At 62.8% G+C, this 21,863-nt stretch overlaps 1 protein-coding gene and 1 long non-coding RNA gene across 2 annotated transcripts in view; both read right to left on the bottom strand.

Moving 5' to 3' along the window:
• Positions 1-3,145: 3,145 nt before the first annotated feature.
• On the bottom strand, positions 3,146-5,016 carry LOC142493991 (uncharacterized). Its single transcript, XR_012801247.1, has 2 exons — positions 4,231-5,016; positions 3,146-4,154 (listed from the first exon to the last, which is right to left on the bottom strand). It is a non-coding gene; the product is annotated as an uncharacterized LOC142493991 (long non-coding RNA).
• A 3,700-nt stretch (positions 5,017-8,716) lies between these two features.
• The window catches only part of GTPBP2 (GTP binding protein 2), a 137,596-nt gene continuing 124,449 nt past the window's right edge, over positions 8,717-21,863 (bottom strand). The window contains exons 2-7 of the mRNA XM_075595113.1: positions 21,642-21,777; positions 21,300-21,358; positions 16,030-16,201; positions 10,598-10,618; positions 10,051-10,193; positions 8,717-9,093 (exon numbers count right to left, since the gene is read on the bottom strand). Coding sequence (XP_075451228.1) covers positions 8,928-9,093; positions 10,051-10,193; positions 10,598-10,618; positions 16,030-16,201; positions 21,300-21,358; positions 21,642-21,777 — 697 coding nt within the window. The 3' untranslated portion in view covers positions 8,717-8,927. The remainder of the gene's footprint in view (positions 9,094-10,050; positions 10,194-10,597; positions 10,619-16,029; positions 16,202-21,299; positions 21,359-21,641; positions 21,778-21,863) is intronic.

The following is a 21,863-nucleotide window of genomic DNA, read 5'->3' as shown; positions in this document are numbered from 1 at the left end:
AACACGAGATCTTTCCACGGTGTATAATGATATCTCCCCCCTCCTTATCATTATAAGGAGGGGGGAGATATCATTATAAGGAGGGGGGAGATATCATTATAAGGAGGGGGGAGATATCATTATAAGGAGGGGGAGATATCATTATAAGGAGGGGGGAGATATCATTATATCTCCCCCCTCCTTATAATGATATCTCCCCCCTCCTTATAATGATATCTCCCCCCTCCTTATAATGATATCTCCCCCTCCTTATAATGATATCTCCCCCCTCCTTATAATATCTCCCCCCCTCCGTATAATGATACCTCCCCCCTCCTCTGCATTTAAATTAAATGCCGGGGGGGGGGGGGGGGGGCTCGCGCAAGGCCTCTGCAGCTTCTCCTACCTGATCTTTGGCGATGCGTCACCATGGTAACCTACGCAAGGATGCCGGAGCCGAGGAGGGGGGGGGGGCACAACCCGGGAGGTAAACAAGCAGGAGGGGGGGGGAGGAGAGGAGGCACACAGGATATCAAAGCTTTGCGCACCCCCTGAATTATTGTATAGTCTGTGTTGTGGGACAGAGCGGAGGATTCTGGGTAAGGCTCGGGAAGGGATTATTCTCATGTCTATTGGGTGAGCCCGTTTATTGGACATTTCCCATAATGCACAGCTGGAAACTGCAGCTACTTTGCTCCCCTCTCCGCCCGGCAGCGGTGGGAAATTGTTCAAGTGCAACTTTCTCGGGGTCTCTCTTCAAAAAGGAAACTTTGATTACCGCGGGAACGCAGTAATTTAGCGCGTGTCCCCGCTCTGCGCGTGCGCGGCCAACACAATGATGACACGTCCCGTCACACACACACACACGTCCCGTCACACACACACACGTCCCGTCACACACACACACACGTCCCGTCACACACACACACACGTCCCGTCACACACACACACACACGTCCCGTCACACACACACACACACGTCCCGTCACACACACACACACACACGTCCCGTCACACACACACACACACACGTCCCGTCACACACACACACACACACGTCCCGTCACACACACACACACACACGTCCCGTCACACACACACACACACACGTCCCGTCACACACACACACACACACGTCCCGTCACACACACACACACACACACGTCCCGTCACACACACACACACACACACGTCCCGTCACACACACACACACACACGTCCCGTCACACACACACACACACTCACACACGTCCCGTCTCACACACACACACACACACGTCCCGTCACACACACACACACACACGTCCCGTCACACACACACACACACACACACGTCCCGTCACACACACACACACACACGTCCCGTCACACACACACACACACACACACACACGTCCCGTCACACACACACACACACACGTCCCGTCACACACACACACACACACGTCCCGTCACACACACACACACACGTCCCGTCACACACACACACACACGTCCCGTCACACACACACGTCCCGTCACACACACACACACACGTCCCGTCACACACACACACACACACACGTCCCGTCACACACACACACACACACGTCCCGTCACACACACACACACACGTCCCGTCACACACACACACACACGTCCCACACACACACACACACACGTCCCGTCACACACACACACACACACGTCCCGTCACACACACACACACACACGTCCCGTCACACACACACACGTCCCGTCACACACACACACACACACACGTCCCGTCACACACACACACGTCCCGTCACACACACACACACGTCCCGTCACACACACACACACACGTCCCGTCACACACACACACACACGTCCCGTCACACACACACACACACGTCCCGTCACACACACACACACACACGTCCCGTCACACACACACACACACGTCCCGTCACACACACACACACACGTCCCGTCACACACACACACACACACGTCCCGTCACACACACACACACACGTCCCGTCACACACACACACACACGTCCCGTCACACACACACACACGCACACACACACGTCCCGTCACACACACACACACACACGTCCCGTCACACACACACACACACGTCCCGTCACACACACACACACGTCCCGTCACACACACACACACACACGTCCCGTCACACACACACACACACGTCCCGTCACACACACACACACACGTCCCGTCACACACACACACACACACGTCCCGTCACACACACACACACACACGTCCCGTCACACACACACACACACACACGTCCCGTCACACACACACACACACACACACACGTCCCGTCACACACACACACACGTCCCGTCACACACACACACACACACGTCCCGTCACACACACACACACACACGTCCCGTCACACACACACACACACGTCCCGTCACACACACGTCCCGTCACACACACGTCCCGTCACACACACGTCCCGTCACACACACGTCCCGTCACACACACGTCCCGTCACACACACGTCCCGTCACACACACGTCCCGTCACACACACGTCCCGTCACACACACGTTCCGTCACACACACGTTCCGTCACACACACGGTCCGTCACACACACGGTCCGTCACACACACGGTCCGTCACACACACGTTCCGTCACACACACGTTCCGTCACACACACGGTCCGTCACACACACGGTCCGTCACACACACGGTCCGTCACACACACGGTCCGTCACACACACGGTCCGTCACACACACGGTCCGTCACACACACGGTCCGTCACACACACGGTCCGTCACACACACGTCCGCCACACACGTAGGAGATTTGTGCCACGAAATTTTACTAGGTTCCAGCAGAGAAGTTTCATTTCCAGAAGGTCCCGAGTCTCGTGGGCGAATAGGAAGCGGCAACGGGCGACCTTGCGCAGACTCGTTAACCCTGGAGGGCCCGGTAATGCCCCTCCCCCCCACCCACACCCCCGGAAATGAATGTGATTCCGCTCCCGAGACCCCGTGGTTCCCACCTACCACATCAGCAAACCTAGGGGGATCCATACCGTGAAACTGCCTCTCCCACAGTGGCACTGTGCCTTCAATGCGCCCACATGGAGGTGCCACGCGTGGGTAAGAGGGGTCACTGGTTATTACCAAGAAAGGGGCAGACACGAGCGCGCTCCGTAAAACTATTTATTCTGTACATCGCGTGCAGAGGGAAAAGAAAACACACTCGGGATAATACAATGTGCGGGGGGGGGGAGGAGAACGCGCGCAATAAAACCGCAGCGCGGGGGAGAACGCCCGCAATAACATCGCAGCGCGGGGAGAACGCCCGCAATAAAACCGCAGCGCGGGGAGAACGCCCGCAATAAAACCGCAGCGCGGGGAGAACGCCCGCAATAAAACCGCAGCGCGGGGAGAACGCCCGCAATAAAACCGCAGCGCGGGGGAGAACGCCCGCAATAAAACCGCAGCGCGGGGAAAACGCCCGCAATAAAACCGCAGCGCGGGGAGAACGCCCGCAATAAAACCGCAGCGCGGGGGAGAACGCCCGCAATAAAACCGCAGCGCGGGGGAGAACGCCCGCAATAAAACCGCAGCGCGGGGAGAACGCCCGCAATAAAACCGCAGCGCGGGGGAGAACGCCCGCAATAAAACCGCAGGGCGGGGGAGAAGAACGCCCGCAATAAAACCGCAGGGCGGGGGAGAAGAACGCCCGCAATAAAACCGCAGCGCGGGGGAGAACGCCCGCAATAAAACCGCAGGGCGGGGGAGAAGAACGCCCGCAATAAAACCGCAGCGCGGGGCAACACGTCTACAAACACAGCCGGATATTCCTGCGTCGGTGCGTCACCGCCGGGAGGGGGGGGTTAGCATCTCACGATACCCTTTCAAAATTAACATGCTGCACTACAGAGCAATGCTGAGCAGCTACTTCACCTGCCTAAGACACGACCAATAGCAGGGGTGAGAATCCTGTAACACCTCGCGTGTCAGCGCAGGATCCCCCCGCAGGATCCCCTCGCAGGATCCCCCCGCAGGGAGGCGCTGGGTATTACTGCAGGAACAGGAAAAAGATCTGTGTTGTATCTACTGTAACCCCTTGAGAACCAGCCAGTCCTGCCCTCTGACCAACAAGGGGTTAACCTCTCCAGTTGCAGCCCTCTGACCAACAAGGGGTTAACCTCTCCAGTTGCAGCCCTCTGACCAACAAGGGGTTAACCTCTCCAGTTGCAGCCCTCTGACCAACAAGGGGTTAACCTCTCCAGTTGCAGCCCCTATGAGGGGTTAAAGGTCATTCGCAGAGAAGATGTGGCCACAGAGGAGCCAGAATTAGAGAGATACGGGTCATGATAATATCATGAGATATTATGTGGTGTTTGAGGGGTTAATGAGATATTATGTGGTGTTTGAGGGGTTAATGAGATATTATGTGGTGTTTGAGGGGTTAATGAGATATTATGTGGTGTTTGAGGGGTTAATGAGATATTATGTGGTGTTTGAGGGGTTAATGAGATATTATGTGGTGTTTGAGGGGTTAATGAGATATTATGTGGTGTTTGAGGGGTTAATGAGATATTATGTGGTGTTTGAGGGGTTAATGAGATATTATGTGGTGTTTGAGGGGTTAATGAGATATTATGTGGTGTTTGAGGGGTTAATGAGATATTATGTAAGTAATCCCTTTGGTGTTTGAGGGGTTAATGAGATATTGTGTAGGTAATCCCTTTGGTGTTTGAGGGGTTAATGAGATATTGTGTAAGTAATCCCTTTGGTGTTTGAGGGGTTAATGAGATATTGTGTAAGTAATCCCTTTGGTGTTTGAGGGGTTAATGAGATATTGTGTAAGTAATCCCTTTGGTGTTTGAGGGGTTAATGAGATATTGTGTAAGTAATCCCTTTGGTGTTTGAGGGGTTAATGAGATATGTAGGTAATCCCTTTGGTGTTTGAGGGGTTAATGAGATATTGTGTAAGTAATCCCTTTGGTGTTTGAGGGGTTAATGAGATATTATGTAAGTAATCCCTTTGGTGTTTGAGGGGTTAATGAGCTGCTCTTGTTTTAGCAAAATACAAAATGCTGAGTTTGCAACCGGACAGGACCGGTTCTTTGGGTCGGCTCTGACCCTCGCTGCGGGACTTACCTGGGGCGGGACTTGCCTGGGGCGGGGGGGGGGGGGGGGGGGGGGTCCGCCCTGGATAGCCCACTCAAGGTGTCAACCGACTTAAAACCACTCTTTCCCCATGACAGGGCACAAGACCACCCCGTGTAGTGAGGCGCTGAAGCTGCCCTCCCCAGACCATGTCTATAGAACTTGATTAAAACAGTTGACCCCTTGAGTGGTCTTATCCAGGGCGGACCCCCACCCTCCCCCCCCCCGCCCCGGGCAAGTCCCGCAGCGAGGGTCAGAGCCGACCCAAAGAACCGGTCCTGTCCGGTTTCAAACTCAGCATTTTGTAATTTGCTAAAATAAGGGCAGCCCATTAACCCCTCAAACACCAAAGGGATTACCTACATATCTCATTAACCCCTCAAACACCAAAGGGATTACCTACACAATATCTCATTAACCCCTCAAACACCAAAGGGATTACTTACACAATATCTCATTAACCCCTCAAACACCAAAGGGATTACTTACACAATATCTCATTAACCCCTCGAACACCAAAGGGATTACTTACACAATATCTCATGATATTATTGTGACAATACTCTTTACCATTATATACAGCACACTCATTTTCAAAAGGGGGGCGGGTGCTTGTAACCCGCCCCTGCCAGCTGTGAATGGGTAGAAGACTCCCAGATGTGCGGCGCCTGCGGGTAGCACAATGATCCCGGCCCCTGTAGATGCCACATTGTGCCCGGCGCCCCCTGCGGGCACAGAGGGGAAGAACACATACCTCGTTTGTTTACCCCCATCTCTCACACAGGGGCAGTAGGGGGAAGGAATTTTTTTTTTTTGGGGGGGGTATTTAACTCTCAGAGTACAAGGTGCATTATGAAAAACTCGGACCTACACAAAATATATATATATAATATTCTTGCTGCTGTCCGTCTGCAGTGACTTTCCCTATGCTGCAGCCCACGTACACTGCAGCCCACTGCAGCCCACTGCACACTGCAGCCCACGCCCCAGCACACTGCAGCCCACGCCTCAGCACACTGCAGCCCACGTACACTGCAGCCCACGCCTCAGCACACTGCAGCCCACTCCCCAGCCCACGGACACTGCAGCCCACGCCCCAGCACACTGCAGCCCACGCCCCAGCACACTGCAGCCCACGCCCCAGCACACTGCAGCCCACGCCCCAGCACACTGCAGCCCACACACACTGCAGCAGCCCACGCGCACTGCAGCCCACACACACTGCAGCAGCCCACGCGCACTGCAGCCCACGCCCCAGCACACTGCAGCAGCCCACGCGCACTGCAGCCCACGCCCCAGCCCACATACACTGCAGCCCACGCCCCAGCACACTGCAGCCCACGCACATTGCTGCAGCCCACGCACACTGCAGCAGCCCACGCACCAGCACACTGCAGCCGCCCACTCGCACTGCAGCCCACGCCCCAGCACACTGCAGCCGCCCCACGCGCACTGCAGCCCACGCCCCAGCACACTGCAGCAGCCCACGCGCACTGCAGCCCACGCCCCAGCACACTGCAGCCCACACACACTGCAGCAGCCCACGCGCACTGCAGCCCACGCCCCAGCACACTGCAGCAGCCCACGCGCACTGCAGCCCACGCCCCAGCACACTGCAGCAGCCCACGCGCACTGCAGCCCACGCCCCAGCCCACATACACTGCAGCCCACGCCCCAGCACACTGCAGCAGCCCACGCGCACTGCAGCCCACGCCCCAGCCCACATACACTGCAGCCCACGCCCCAGCACACTGCAGCCCACGCACATTGCTGCAGCCCACGCACACTGCAGCAGCCCACGCCCCAGCACACTGCAGCAGCCCACGCGCACTGCAGCCCACGCCCCAGCACACTGCAGCCGCCCACGTGCACTGCAGCCCACGCCCCAGCACACTGCAGCCGCCCACGTGCACTGCAGCCCACGCCCCAGCACACTGCAGCCGCCCACAGCGCACTGCAGCCCACGCCCCAGCACACTGCAGCAGCCCACGCGCACTGCAGCCCACGCCCCCAGCACACTGCAGCAGCCCACGCGCACTGCAGCCCACGCCCCAGCACACTGCAGCAGCCCACGTGCACTGCAGCCCACGCCCCAGCACACTGCAGCAGCCCACGCGCACTGCAGCCCACGCCCCAGCCCACTGCAGCAGCCCACGCGCACTGCAGCCCACGCCCCCAGCACACTGCAGCCCACGCACACTGCAGCCCACGCCCCAGCATACTGCAGCCCACGCACACTGCAGCCCACGCCCCAGCCCACTGCAGCAGCCCCACGGCGCACTGCAGCCCACGCCCCAGCACACTGCAGCCCACGCCCCAGCATACTGCAGCCCACGCACACTGCAGCCCACGCCCCAGCATACTGCAGCCCACGCACACTGCAGCCCACGCCCCAGCACACTGCAGCCGCCCACGCGCACTGCAGCCCACGCCCCAGCACACTGCAGCCCACGCGCACTGCAGCCCACGCCCCAGCACACTGCAGCCCACGCGCACTGCAGCCCACGCCCCAGGCATACTGCAGCCCACGCACACTGCAGCCCACGCCCCAGCACACTGCAGCCGCCCACGCGCACTGCAGCCCACGCCCCAGCACACTGCAGCCCACGCGCACTGCAGCCCACGCACACTGCAGCCCCACGCACACTGCAGCCCACGCCCCAGCATACTGCAGCCCACGCACACTGCAGCCCACGCCCCAGCACACTGCAGCCGCCCACGCGCACTGCAGCCCACGCCCCAGCACACTGCAGCCCACGCGCACTGCAGCCCACGCACACTGCAGCCCACGCACACTGCAGCCCACGCCCCAGCATACTGCAGCCCACGCACACTGCAGCCCACGCCCCAGCATACTGCAGCCCACGCACACTGCAGCCCACGCCCCAGCATACTGCAGCCCACGCACACTGCAGCCCACGCCCCAGCACACTGCAGCCCACGCACACTGCAGCCCACGCCCCCAGCACACTGCAGCCCCACGCACACTGCAGCCCACGCACACTGCAGCCCACGCACACTGCAGCCCACGCGCACTGCAGCCCACGCACACTGCAAGCTTCCTTTCCTAAGTGCCAATCCTTATTAATGATTAACCTCTTTGCTGCCAGAGCGGCTGCAAGGCATCACCGGCCTCCGGCAGAACAGGGGTTAATAAATCAGTGCCTGTTTTAGCATTTCCAAGGAGAAAAACAAACCCCCCGGGGCTCGGATATTACGGCTGCTTCTCTGGCAGTGCAGGGGTTAAAGGAACCGGGTCACGCAACGTTACCTCGCTGCGCCACCGGGCATGTAAAGGGTTAAGGCGTCAATAGGCTGGGACGGGGGAGGGGGGGAGAGGATGGGGTCAGCAGCCCCCTCCCCCGTATTGTAACAGCCCCGGAGGGGTAGGATGCGGCCTGGTAAATAAAACATTAACCCCTTCCCCTCGGGTTACAGGGGGGATGTGGGGAGGGGGGGGGGCTTCACCCCCCTCTTACAGGAACAGGACTAAGAGCGAAGAAAAGGGGTTTTTTTTGTTTGTTTGTTTTAAGGTTAAAAAAGGGGATTTCCGGAAGCTTCTGTAAAACGCTTGTAGAAAAGACGCGGGTCAAGCGAGGGTTAAAACTGCTCGGGGGAGGGTAGGTTTATAAATCGGGGTGACAAAAGGGGGGCTGGTGAGATGGGGAACACGGTGGGGGCTGGAGTCTCAGTCCCCGGAGATCAGCGTGGCCCCTAGGTGACGCTGTGCCGGGATCCGGAGCCAGGCTCCTTGGCTGGTGATTTGGTATGTTGGGGGGGTCCCCCCGCGGGGGTCCGGCGGAGGGTCAGGGGTGGCCAGTCTCTGTGGGGATGACCTGCAGGCTGTACACGTGGCCGATGCCTTTGGTGGCCCCCTCCCGGAAGAGGAGCTTGGTCCCGGGCTTCAGGTATTCGGGGTGTTTAATGAACCGGAAACGCACCACGGCCTTCTCACCCGTCCGCAGCTCGCCCCTGAGGGGGAGGGGGGGCGACAGGTGAGCAGAGGGAGGGGGGCAAGACGGGCGAGCAGAGGGAGGGGGAGAGGGGGGGAAGACGGGGCGAGCAGAGGGAGGGGGAGGGGGGGGGGAAGACGGGCGAGCAGAGGGAGGGGGAGGGGGGGGGGGAAGACGGGCGAGCAGAGCAGAGGGAGGGAGAGGGAGGGGGGGGGGAAGACGGGCGAGCAGAGCAGAGGGAGGGAGAGGGAGGGGGGGGGGAGACGGGCGAGCAGAGGGAGGGGGAGGGGGGGGGAAGACGGGGCGAGCAGAGCAGAGGGAGGGGGAGGGGGGGGGGGAAGACGGGCGAGCAGAGCAGAGGGAGGGGTGAAAGGTGAGCAGAGCAGAGGGAGGGGTGAAAGGTGAGCAGAGCAGAGGGAGGGGGGAGAGAGGCGAGCAGAGGGAGGGGGAGGGGGGGGGAGAAGACGGGAGAGCAGAGGGAGGGGGGGGGGGGGGGAAGACGGGCGAGCAGAGGGAGGGGGAGGGGGGGGGGGAAGACGGGCGAGCAGGAGCAGAGGGAGGGGGGGAGGGGGGGGAAGACGGGCGAGCAGAGCAGAGGAGGGGTGAAAGGTGAGCAGAGCAGAGGGAGGGGGGAGAGAGGCGAGCAGAGGGAGGGGGCGGGGGAGAGAGGCGAGCAGAGGGAGGGGGGCGGGGGGGACGGGCGAGCAGAGGGCGGGGGGGACGGTGCGAGCAGAGGGAGGGGGTGACGGGCGAGCAGAGGGGAGGGGGGGGTGACGGGCGAGCAGAGGGAGGGGGTGACGGGCGAGCAGAGGGAGGGGGGTGACGGGCGAGCAGAGGGAGGGGGTGACGGGCGAGCAGAGGGAGGGGGGTGACGGGCGAGCAGAGGGAGGGGGTGACGGGGCGAGCAGAGGGAGGGGGTGACGGCGAGCAGAGGGAGGGGGGTGACGGGTGGTGGCACCGGGGGTGACCCCTGACCTTGCCGTGGATGTGCTCCAGCACTGCTGTTTGCCGGACGTTGCCCACGTGCACCGTGACCTGCACCCCGCGGCGGAACGCGGTGGCGTGAAACAGGAGCACGATCTCCGCCTCAAACGCCCAGCACACCGTGGGGAGCATCTCCGTCGCCCGACCAGCACCATGCCCTGCGGGGAGAGAGCGCTCAGCACCGCGACACACAGAGAGAGCGCTCAGCACCGCGACACACAGAGCGCCCAGCACCGCGACGCAGAGAGAGAGCGCTCAGCACCGCGACACACAGAGCGCTCAGCACCGCGACACACACAGAGCGCTCAGCACCGCGACACACAGAGCGCTCATCAGCACCGCGACACACAGAGAGAGAGCGCCCAGCACCATGCCCTGCGGGGAGAGAGCGCTCAGCACCGCGCCGCACAGAGAGAGAGCGCCCAGCACCGCGACACACAGAGCGCTCAGCACCGCGACACACAGAGCGAGCGCACCGCGACGCAGAGAGAGCGCACCGCGACGCAGAGAGAGCGCTCAGCACACCGTGAAAGCATCTCTGGGCCGACCAGCACCATGCCCTGCGGGGAGAGAGCGCTCAGCACCGCGACACACAGAGCGCTCAGCACCGCGACACACAGAGAGCGCTCAGCACCGCGACACACATAGAGAGAGCGCTCAGCACCGCGACGCACAGAGCGCTCAGCACCGCGACACACAGAGAGCGCTCAGCACCGCGACACACATAGAGAGAGCGCTCAGCACCGCGACGCACAGAGCGCTCAGCACCGCGACACACAGAGAGCGCTCAGCACCGCGACACACATAGAGAGAGCGCTCAGCACCGCGACGCACAGAGCGCTCAGCACAGCGACGCAGAGAGCGCCCAGCACCGCGACACACATAGAGAGAGCGCTCAGCACCGCGACGCACAGAGCGCTCAGCACCGCGACACACAGAGAGCGCTCAGCACCGCGACACACAGAGAGAGCGCTCAGCACCGCGACGCACAGAGCGCTCAGCACAGCGACGCAGAGAGCGCCCAGCACCGCGACACACATAGAGAGAGCGCTCAGCACCGCGACGCACAGAGCGCTCAGCACCGCGACACACAGAGAGCGCTCAGCACCGCGACACACATAGAGAGAGCGCTCAGCACCGCGACGCACAGAGCGCTCAGCACAGCGACGCAGAGAGCGCCCAGCACCGCGACACACAGAGAGAGCGCTCAGCACCGCGACGCAGAGAGAGCGCTCAGCACCGCGACGCAGAGAGACAGCGCTCAGCACCGCGACGCAGAGAGAGCGCCCAGCACCGCGACACACATAGAGAGAGCGTTCAGCACCGCGACACACAGAGCGCTCAGCACCGCGACACACAGAGAGCGCTCAGCACCGCGACACACATAGAGAGAGCGCTCAGCACCGCGACGCACAGAGCGCTCAGCACAGCGACGCAGAGAGCGCCCAGCACCGCGACACACAGAGAGAGCGCTCAGCACCGCGACACACAGAGCGCTCAGCACCGCGACGCAGAGAGAGCGCTCAGCACCGCGACGCAGAGAGAGAGCGCTCAGCACCGCGACGCAGAGAGAGCGCCCAGCACCGCGACACACATAGAGAGAGCGTTCAGCACCGCGACACACAGAGCGCTCAGCACCGCGACGCAGAGAGAGAGCGCTCAGCACCGCGACGCAGAGAGAGAGCGCTCAGCACCGCGACGTAGAGAGAGAGCGCTCAGCACCGCCACGCAGAGAGAGCGCCCAGCACCGCGACGCAGAGAGAGCGCTCAGCACCGCGACGCAGAGAGAGAGCGCTCAGCACCGCGACGCAGAGAGAGAGCGCTCAGCACCGCGACACACAGAAAGAGCGCTCAGCACCGCCACGCAGAGAGAGAGCGCTCATCACCACGACGCAGAGAGAGAGCGCCCAGCACCGCGACGCAGAGAGAGAGCGCTCAGCACCGCGACGCAGAGAGAGAGCGCTCAGCACCGCGACACACAGAGAGAGCGCTCAGCACCGCCACGCAGAGAGAGAGCGCTCAGCACCGCGACGCAGAGAGAGAGCGCCCAGCACCGCGACGCAGAGAGAGCGCTCAGCACCGCGACGCAGAGAGAGCGCTCAGCACCGCGACACACAGAGAGAGCGCTCAGCACCGCCACGCAGAGAGAGAGAGCGCTCAGCACCGCGACGCAGAGAGAGAGAGCGCTCAGCACCGCGACGCAGAGAGAGCGCTCAGCACCGCGACGCAGAGAGAGAGCGCTCAGCACCGCGACGCAGAGAGAGAGCGCTCAGCACCGCGACGCAGAGAGAGAGCGCCCAGCACCGCCACGCAGAGAGAGAGCGCTCAGCACCGCCACGCAGAGAGAGAGCGCTCAGCACCGCGACGCAGAGAGAGAGCGCTCATCACCGCGACGCAGAGAGAGAGCGCTCAGCACCGCGACGCACAGAGAGCGCTCAGCACCGCGACGCAGAGAGAGAGCGCTCAGCACCGCGACGCACAGAGAGAGAACGCTCAGCACCGCGACGCAGAGAGAGAGAGCGCTCAGCACCGCGACGCACAGAGAGAGAACGCTCAGCACCGCGACGCAGAGAGAGAGAGCGCTCAGCACCGCGACGCAGAGAGCACCGCGACGCAGAAAGAGAGCGCACCGCGACGCAGAGAGAGAGCGCACCGCGACGGAGAGAGAGCGCACCGCAGAGAGAGAGAGCGCCCAGCACCGCGACGCAGAGAGAGAGCGCACCGCGACGCAGAGAGAGAGCGCACCGCACCGCGACAAAGAGAGAGAGCGCACCGCGACGCAGAGAGAGCGCACCGCAGAGAGAGCGCCCAGCACCGCGACGCAGAGAGAGAGCGCCCCGCACCGCAGAGAGAGAGCGCCCAGCACCGCGACGCAGAGAGAGAGCGCTCAGCACCGCGACGCAGAGAGAGAGCGCCCAGCACCGCGACGCAGAGAGAGCGCCCAGCACCGCGCCGCAGAGAGAGAGGGCCCAGCACCGCGACGCAGAGAGAGAGCGCTCAGCACCGCGACGCAGAGAGAGAGCGCCCAGCACCGCGACGCAGAGAGAGCGCCCAGCACCGCGACGCAGAGAGAGAGCGCTCAGCACCGCGACACACAGAGCGCTCAGGACCGCGACACACAGAGAGAGCGCCCTGCACCGCAGAGAGAGAGCGCTCAGCACCGCGACGCAGAGAGAGAGCGCCCAGCACCGCGACACACAGAGAGAGCGCCCCCGCACCGCAGAGAGAGAGCGCTCAGCACCGCGACGCAGAGAGAGAGCGCCCAGCACCGCGACGCAGAGAGAGCGCCCAGCACCGCGACGCAGAGAGAGAGCGCCCAGCACCGCGACGCAGAGAGAGAGCGCTCAGCACCGCGCCCCAGAGAGAGAGCGCTCAGCACCGCGACGCAGAGAGAGAGCGCTCAGCACCGCGACGCAGAGAGAGAGCGCCCAGCACCGCGACGCAGAGAGAGAGCGCCCCAGCACCGCGACACACAGAGAGAGCGCCCAGCACCGCGACAGAGAGAGAGCACAGCACCGCGACGCAGAGAGAGCGCTCAGCACCGCGACGCAGAGAGAGCGCCCAGCACCGCGACGCAGAGAGAGCGCCCAGCACCGCGACGCAGAGAGAGAGCGCTCAGCACCGCGACACACAGAGCGCTCAGGACCGCGACACACAGAGAGAGCGCCCCGCACCGCAGAGAGAGAGCGCTCAGCACCGCGACGCAGAGAGAGCGCCCAGCACCGCGACACACAGAGAGAGCGCCCCGCACCGCAGAGAGAGAGCGCCCAGCATCGCGACGCAGAGAGAGCGCTCAGCACCGCGACGCAGAGAGAGAGCGCCCAGCACCGCGACGCAGAGAGAGAGCGCCCAGCACCGCGACGCAGAGAGAGCGCTCAGCACCGCGACGCAGAGAGAGAGCGCTCAGCACCGCGCCCCAGAGAGAGAGCGCTCAGCACCGCGACGCAGAGAGAGAGAGCTCAGCACCGCGACACCCAGAGAGCGCCCCGCACCGCAGAGAGAGAGCGCCCAGCACCGCGACGCAGAGAGAGAGCGCTCAGCACCGCGACGCAGAGAGAGAGCGCACCGCGACGCAGAGAGAGCGCTCAGCACCGCGACGCAGAGAGAGAGCGCACCGCGACGCAGAGAGAGAGCGCTCAGCACCGCGACGCAGAGAGAGCGCCCAGCACCGCGACGCAGAGAGAGCGCTCAGCACCGCGACGCAGAGAGAGCGCCCAGCACCGCGACGCAGAGAGAGAGCGCACCGCGACGCAGAGAGAGCGCTCAGCACCGCGACACACAGAGAGAGCGCCCCGCACCGCAGAGAGAGAGCGCCCAGCACCGCGACGCAGAGAGAAACCGCCCAGCACCGCAGAGAGAGAGCGCTCAGCACCGCGACACACAGAGAGAGCGCCCCGCACCGCGACGCAGAGAGAGAGCGCCCAGCACCGCGACGCAGAGAGAGCGCTCAGCACCGCCACGCAGAGAGAGAGCGCTCAGCACCGCGACGCAGAGAGAGAGCGCCCAGCACCGCGACGCAGAGAGAGCGCTCAGCACCGCGACGCAGAGAGAGCGCTCAGCACCGCGACGCAGAGAGAGAGCGCTCAGCACCGCGACGCAGAGAGAGAGCGCTCAGCACCGCGACGCAGAGAGAGCGCTCAGCACCGCGACGCAGAGAGAGCGCTCAGCACCGCGACGCAGAGAGAGCGCTCAGCACCGCGACGCAGAGAGAGAGCGCCCAGCACCGCGACGCAGTGAGAGAGCGCCCAGCACCGCGACGCAGTGAGAGAGCGCCCAGCACCGCGACGCAGAGAGAGAGCGCCCAGCACCGCGACGCAGAGAGAGAGCGCCCAGCACCGCGACGCAGAGAGAGAGCGCCCAGCACCGCGACGCAGAGAGAGAGCGCTCAGCACCGCGACGCAGACAGAGCGCCCCGCACCGCAGAGAGAGCGCGCCCAGCACCGCGACGCAGAGAGAGAGCGCCCAGCACCGCGACGCAGTGAGAGAGCGCCCAGCACCATGCCCTGCCGGGGATGGAGCGCTCAGCACCGCGACGCAGAGAGCGCACCGCAGAGAGAGGGCGCCCAGCACCGCGACGCAGAGAGAGAGCGCTCAGCACCGCGACGCAGAGAGAGCGCTCAGCACCGCGACGCAGAGAGAGAGCGCCCAGCACCATGCCCTGCCGGGGAGAGAGCGCTCAGCACCGCGACGCAGAGAGAGAGCGCCCAGCACCATGCCCTGCCGGGGAGAGAGCGCTCAGCACCGCGACGCAGAGAGAGCGCTCAGCACCGCGACGCAGAGAGAGCGCTCAGCACCGCGACGCAGAGAGAGAGGGCCCCGTACCGCGACGCAGAGAGAGAGCGCTCAGCATCGCGACGCAGAGAGAGAGCGCTCAGCATCGCGACGCAGAGAGAGAGGGCTCAGCACCGCGACGCAGAGAGAGAGCGCTCAGCACCGCGACGCAGAGAGAGAGCGCTCAGCACCGCGACGCAGAGAGAGAGCGCTCAGCACCGCGACGCAGAGAGAGAGCGCACCGCGACGCAGAGAGAGAGCGCTCAGCACCGCGACGCAGAGAGAGAGCGCTCAGCACCGCGACGCAGAGAGAGAGCGCTCAGCACCGCGACACAGAGAAAGAGTGCTCAGCACCGCGACGCAGAGAGAGCGCTCAGCACCGCGACGCAGAGAGAGAGCGCACCGCGACGCAGAGAGAGAGCGCTCAGCACCGCGACGCAGAGAGAGCGCTCAGCACCGCGACGCAGAGAGAGAGCGCACCGCGACGCAGAGAGAGAGCGCTCAGCACCGCGACGCAGAGAGAGAGCGCACCGCGACGCAGAGAGAGAGCGCACCGCGACGCAGAGAGAGAGCGCACCGCGACGCAGAGAGAGAGCGCACCGCGACGCAGAGAGAGAGCGCTCAGCACCGCGACGCAGAGAGCGCCCCGCACAGAGAGCGCTCAGCACCGCCCGGCGCTGTGCGCATGTCTTGGACTCACCTTCCTTAGCAGCGAGCGGTCGAAGGTGCCCAGCGCCAGCGTGGCAGCCTGGCCGGCACGGAGAACGCGGCACGCAGAGCGATTCCTCTGTATGCTGCAAACCTTCAGGGGCAGGAACATCCCCCCATCCGTGGGGCCAACCACGAGGCGCTCACCCTCCTTACACACCCCACTGCACGGGGCGAGACAGGCGGGCGAGACAGGCGGGCGAGACAGGAGGGCGACCGTCATTACACCCACAAATACGCACACGCAAAAACAGCTAACCAATTCCCTCCCCCCCTGTGTGACCCTGACCTGTAGTGTCCCCCCTCCCCGTGTGACCCTCACCTGTAGTGTCCCCCCTCCCCGTGTGACACTAACCTGTAGTGTCCCCCCTCCCCGTGTGACACTAACCTGTAGTGTTCCCCCTCCCCGTGTGACACTAACCTGTAGTGTTCCCCCTCCCCGTGTGACCCTGACCTGTAGTGTTCCCCCTCCCCGTGTGACACTAACCTGTAGTGTCCCCCCTCCCCGTGTGACCCTAACCTGTAGTGTCCCCCCTCCCCGTGTGACCCTCACCTGTAGTGTTCCCCCTCCCCGTGTGACACTAACCTGTAGTGTCCCCCCTCCCCGTGTGACACTAACCTGTAGTGTCCCCCCTCCCCGTGTGACACTAACCTGTAGTGTCCCCCCCCTCCCCGTGTGACACTAACCTGTAGTGTCCCCCCTCCCCGTGTGACCCTCACCTGTAGTGTCCCCCCTCCCCGTGTGACACTAACCTGTAGTGTCCCTCCCCCCCGTGTGACCCTGACCTGTAGTGTCCCCCCCTCCCCGTGTGACACTAACCTGTAGTGTCCCCCCCTCCCCGTGTGACACTAACCTGTAGTGTCCCCCCTCCCCGTGTGACACTAACCTGTAGTGTCCCCCCTCCCCGTGTGACCCTCACCTGTAGTGTCCCCCCTCCCCGTGTGACCCTCACCTGTAGTGTCCCCCCTCCCCGTGTGACACTAACCTGTAGTGTCCCTCCCCCCCGTGTGACCCTGACCTGTAGTGTCCCCCCTCCCCGTGTGACACTAACCTGTAGTGTCCCCCCCTCCCCGTGTGACACTAACCTGTAGTGTCCCCCCTCCCCGTGTGACACTAACCTGTAGTGTCCCCCCCCCCCTCCCCGTGTGACACTAACCTGTAGTGTCCCCCCTCCCCGTGTGACACTAACCTGTAGTGTCCCCCCTCCCCGTGTGACACTAACCTGTAGTGTCCCCCCCTCCCTGTGTGACACTAACCTGTAGTGTCCCCCCTCCCCGTGTGACACTAACCTGTAGTGTCCCCCCTCCCCGTGTGACACTAACCTGTAGTGTTCCCCCCCCTCCCCGTGTGACACTAACCTGTAGTGTTCCCCCCCCTCCCCGTGTGACACTAACCTGTAGTGTTCCCCCTCCCCGTGTGACACTAACCTGTAGTGTCCCCCCTCCCCGTGTGACACTAACCTGTAGTGTCCCCCCTCCCCGTGTGACACTAACCTGTAGTGTCCCCCCTCCCCGTGTGACACTAACCTGTAGTGTCCCCCCTCCCCGTGTGACACTAACCTGTAGTGTCCCCCCTCCCCGTGTGACACTAACCTGTAGTGTCCCCCCCTCCCCGTGTGACACTAACCTGTAGTTTCCCCTCCCCGTGTGACACTAACCTGTAGTGTCCCCCCCTCCCCGTGTGACACTAACCTGTAGTGTCCCCCCTCCCCGTGTGACACTAACCTGTAGTGTCCCCCCCTCCCCGTGTGACACTAACCTGTAGTGTCCCCCCCTCCCCGTGTGACACTAACCTGTAGTGTCCCCCCTCCCCATGTGACACTAACCTGTAGTGTCCCCCCTCCCCGTGTGACACTAACCTGTAGTGTTCCCCCTCCCCGTGTGACCCTCACCTGTAGTGTCCCCCCTCCCCGTGTGACCCTGACCTGTAGTGTCCCCCCCCTCCCCGTGTGACACTAACCTGTAGTGTCCCCCCTCCCCGTGTGACACTAACCTGTAGTGTCCCCCCTCCCCCCGTGCCCCCCCTGACCCCCTCCGTGTGACACTAACCTGTAGTGTCCCCCCCTCCCCGTGTGACACTAACCTGTAGTGTCCCCCCTCCCCGTGTGACACTAACCTGTAGTGTCCCCCCTCCCCGTGTGACACTAACCTGTAGTGTCCCCCCCTCCCCGTGTGACACTAACCTGTAGTGTCCCCCCTCCCCGTGTGACACTAACCTGTAGTGTCCCCCCTCCCCGTGTGACACTAACCTGTAGTGTCCCCCCTCCCCGTGTGACACTCACCTGTAGTGTCCCCCCTCCCCGTGTGACACTAACCTGTAGTGTTCCCCCCCCTCCCCGTGTGACACTAACCTGTAGTGTTCCCCCCCCTCCCCGTGTGACACTAACCTGTAGTGTCCCCCCCCTCCCCGTGTGACACTAACCTGTAGTGTCCCCCCTCCCCGTGTGACACTAACCTGTAGTGTCCCCCCTCCCCGTGTGACACTAACCTGTAGTGTCCCCCCTCCCCGTGTGACACTAACCTGTAGTGTTCCCCCCCCTCCCCGTGTGACACTAACCTGTAGTGTCCCCCCTCCCCGTGTGACACTAACCTGTAGTGTCCCCCCTCCCCGTGTGACACTAACCTGTAGTGTTCCCCCCCCCTCCCCGTGTGACACTAACCTGTAGTGTCCCCCCTCCCCGTGTGACACTAACCTGTAGTGTCCCCCCTCCCCGTGTGACACTAACCTGTAGTGTCCCCCCTCCCCGTGTGACACTAACCTGTAGTGTCCCCCCTCCCCGTGTGACACTAACCTGTAGTGTCCCCCTCCCCGTGTGACACTAACCTGTAGTGTCCCCCCCTCCCCGTGTGACACTAACCTGTAGTGTCCCCCCCTCCCCGTGTGACACTAACCTGTAGTGTTCCCCCCCCCTCCCCGTGTGACACTAACCTGTAGTGTCCCCCCTCCCCGTGTGACACTAACCTGTAGTGTCCCCCCTCCCCGTGTGACACTAACCTGTAGTGTTCCCCCCCCTCCCCGTGTGACACTAACCTGTAGTGTTCCCCCCCCTCCCCGTGTGACACTAACCTGTAGTGTCCCCCCTCCCCGTGTGACACTAACCTGTAGTGTCCCCCCTCCCCGTGTGACACTAACCTGTAGTGTCCCCCCTCCCCGTGTGACACTAACCTGTAGTGTCCCCCCTCCCCGTGTGACACTAACCTGTAGTGTCCCCCCTCCCCGTGTGACACTAACCTGTAGTGTCCCCCCTCCCCGTGTGACACTAACCTGTAGTGTCCCCCCTCCCCGTGTGACACTAACCTGTAGTGTCCCCCCTCCCCGTGTGACACTAACCTGTAGTGTCCCCCCTCCCTGTGTGACACTAACCTGTAGTGTCCCCCTCCCCGTGTGACACTAACCTGTAGTGTCCCCCCCTCCCCGTGTGACACTAACCTGTAGTGTCCCCCCTCCCCGTGTGACACTAACCTGTAGTGTCCCCCCTCCCCGTGTGACACTAACCTGTAGTGTCCCCCCTCCCCGTGTGACACTAACCTGTAGTGTCCCCCCTCCCCATGTGACACTAACCTGTAGTGTCCCCCCTCCCCGTGTGACACTCACCTGTAGTGTTCCCCCTCCCCGTGTGACCCTCACCTGTAGTGTCCCCCCTCCCCGTGTGACCCTCACCTGTAGTGTCCCCCCCCCTCCCCGTGTGACACTAACCTGTAGTGTCCCCCCTCCCCGTGTGACACTAACCTGTAGTGTCCCCCCTCCCCGTGTGACACTAACCTGTAGTGTCCCCCCCTCCCCCCCGTGTGACACTAACCTGTAGTGTCCCCCCCTCCCCGTGTGACACTAACCTGTAGTGTCCCCCCTCCCCGTGTGACACTAACCTGTAGTGTCCCCCCTCCCCGTGTGACACTAACCTGTAGTGTCCCCCCTCCCCGTGTGACACTAACCTGTAGTGTCCCCCCTCCCCGTGTGACACTAACCTGTAGTGTCCCCCCTCCCCGTGTGACACTAACCTGTAGTGTCCCCCCTCCCCGTGTGACACTAACCTGTAGTGTCCCCCCTCCCCGTGTGACCCTAACCTGTAGTGTCCCCCCTCCCCGTGTGACACTAACCTGTAGTGTCCCCCCTCCCCGTGTGACACTAACCTGTAGTGTCCCCCCTCCCCGTGTGACACTAACCTGTAGTGTCCCCCCTCCCCGTGTGACACTAACCTGTAGTGTCCCCCCCTCCCCGTGTGACCCTCACCTGTAGTGTCCCCCCTCCCCGTGTGACCCTCACCTGTAGTGTCCCCCCTCCCCGTGTGACACTAACCTGTAGTGTCCCCCCTCCCCGTGTGACACTAACCTGTAGTGTTCCCCCTCCCCGTGTGACCCTAACCTGTAGTGTCCCCCCCTCCCTGTGTGACACTAACCTGTAGTGTCCCCCCTCCCCGTGTGACACTAACCTGTAGTGTCCCCCCTCCCCGTGTGACACTAACCTGTAGTGTCCCCCCCTCCCTGTGTGACACTAACCTGTAGTGTCCCCCCCTCCCCGTGTGACCCTGACCTGTAGTGTCCCCCCTCCCCGTGTGACACTAACCTGTAGTGTCCCCCCTCCCCGTGTGACACTAACCTGTAGTGTTCCCCCCTCCCCGTGTGACACTAACCTGTAGTGTCCCCCCTCCCCGTGTGACACTAACCTGTAGTGTTCCCCCCTCCCCGTGTGACCCTCACCTGTAGTGTCCCCCCTCCCCGTGTGACACTAACCTGTAGTGTCCCCCCTCCCCGTGTGACACTAACCTGTAGTGTTCCCCCCTCCCCGTGTGACACTAACCTGTAGTGTCCCCCCTCCCCGTGTGACACTAACCTGTAGTGTCCCCCCTCCCCGTGTGACACTAACCTGTAGTGTCCCCCCTCCCCGTGTGACACTAACCTGTAGTGTTCCCCCTCCCCGTGTGACACTAACCTGTAGTGTTCCCCCTCCCCGTGTGACCCTCACCTGTAGTGTCCCCCCCTCCCCGTGTGACACTAACCTGTAGTGTCCCCCCTCCCTGTGTGACACTCACCTGTAGTGTCCCCCCCTCCCCGTGTGACCCTCACCTGTAGTGTCCCCCCCTCCCCGTGTGACACTAACCTGTAGTGCCCCTCCTTGTGTGACTCACCTGTACAGTGCCCCCCCTCAGCCCTGTGTGACCCTCACCTGTACAGTGCCCCCTCCTCCCTGTGTGACACACCTGTAGTGCCCCCCCATGTGACCCTCACCTGTACAGTGCCCCCCCCTCCCCGTGTGACACTCACCTGTACAGTGTCCCCCCTACCACTGTCCCCACTTCAGGCACTGTGTATATCTCATCAACCTGCAGAGAGAGGGAGAACCGTCAAGAGGCCACACGCACAAGGCCCCCCCCCCCCCCCATACATGCCCTCGGGTCCCCTCCCTCCCCCCATACATGCCCTCGGGTCCCCTCCCCCTCCTTCCCCCCATACATGCCCTCGGGTCCCCTCCCCCCATACATGCCCTCAGGTCTCCTCCCCCTCCCTCCCCCCATACATGCCCTCGGGTCCCCTCCCCCCATACATGCCCTCAGGTCTCCTCCCCTCCCCTCCCCTCCCCCCCCCCCCCCCCCCCCCCCCGCCTACCTGGAATTCGGGGAGCTGTTGCATGAGCTCCTCCTGCTCCCGGCTGTTAGTGAGGGGGGGCAGGACGTTCAGAAAGACCTTCAGAAGATCCAGAGACTCCCCCGATACACTGGAGAGGGCAAATATCGGGGTAATACTGCGGGGAGAAGAGGGAGGGCATGTGAGCAAGGAGAAGAGGATACTGGGGGGAGAAGAGAAAGAAAGAGAGAGGCAGGGAGCGTG

Source organism: Ascaphus truei, chromosome 4, assembly GCF_040206685.1.
Source record: "Ascaphus truei isolate aAscTru1 chromosome 4, aAscTru1.hap1, whole genome shotgun sequence".
In the NCBI taxonomy this organism is placed as follows: Eukaryota; Metazoa; Chordata; class Amphibia; order Anura; family Ascaphidae; genus Ascaphus; species Ascaphus truei.
Note: the sequence above shows the minus strand (reverse complement) of the source record. Positions and strands in the feature narration are given on the sequence as shown.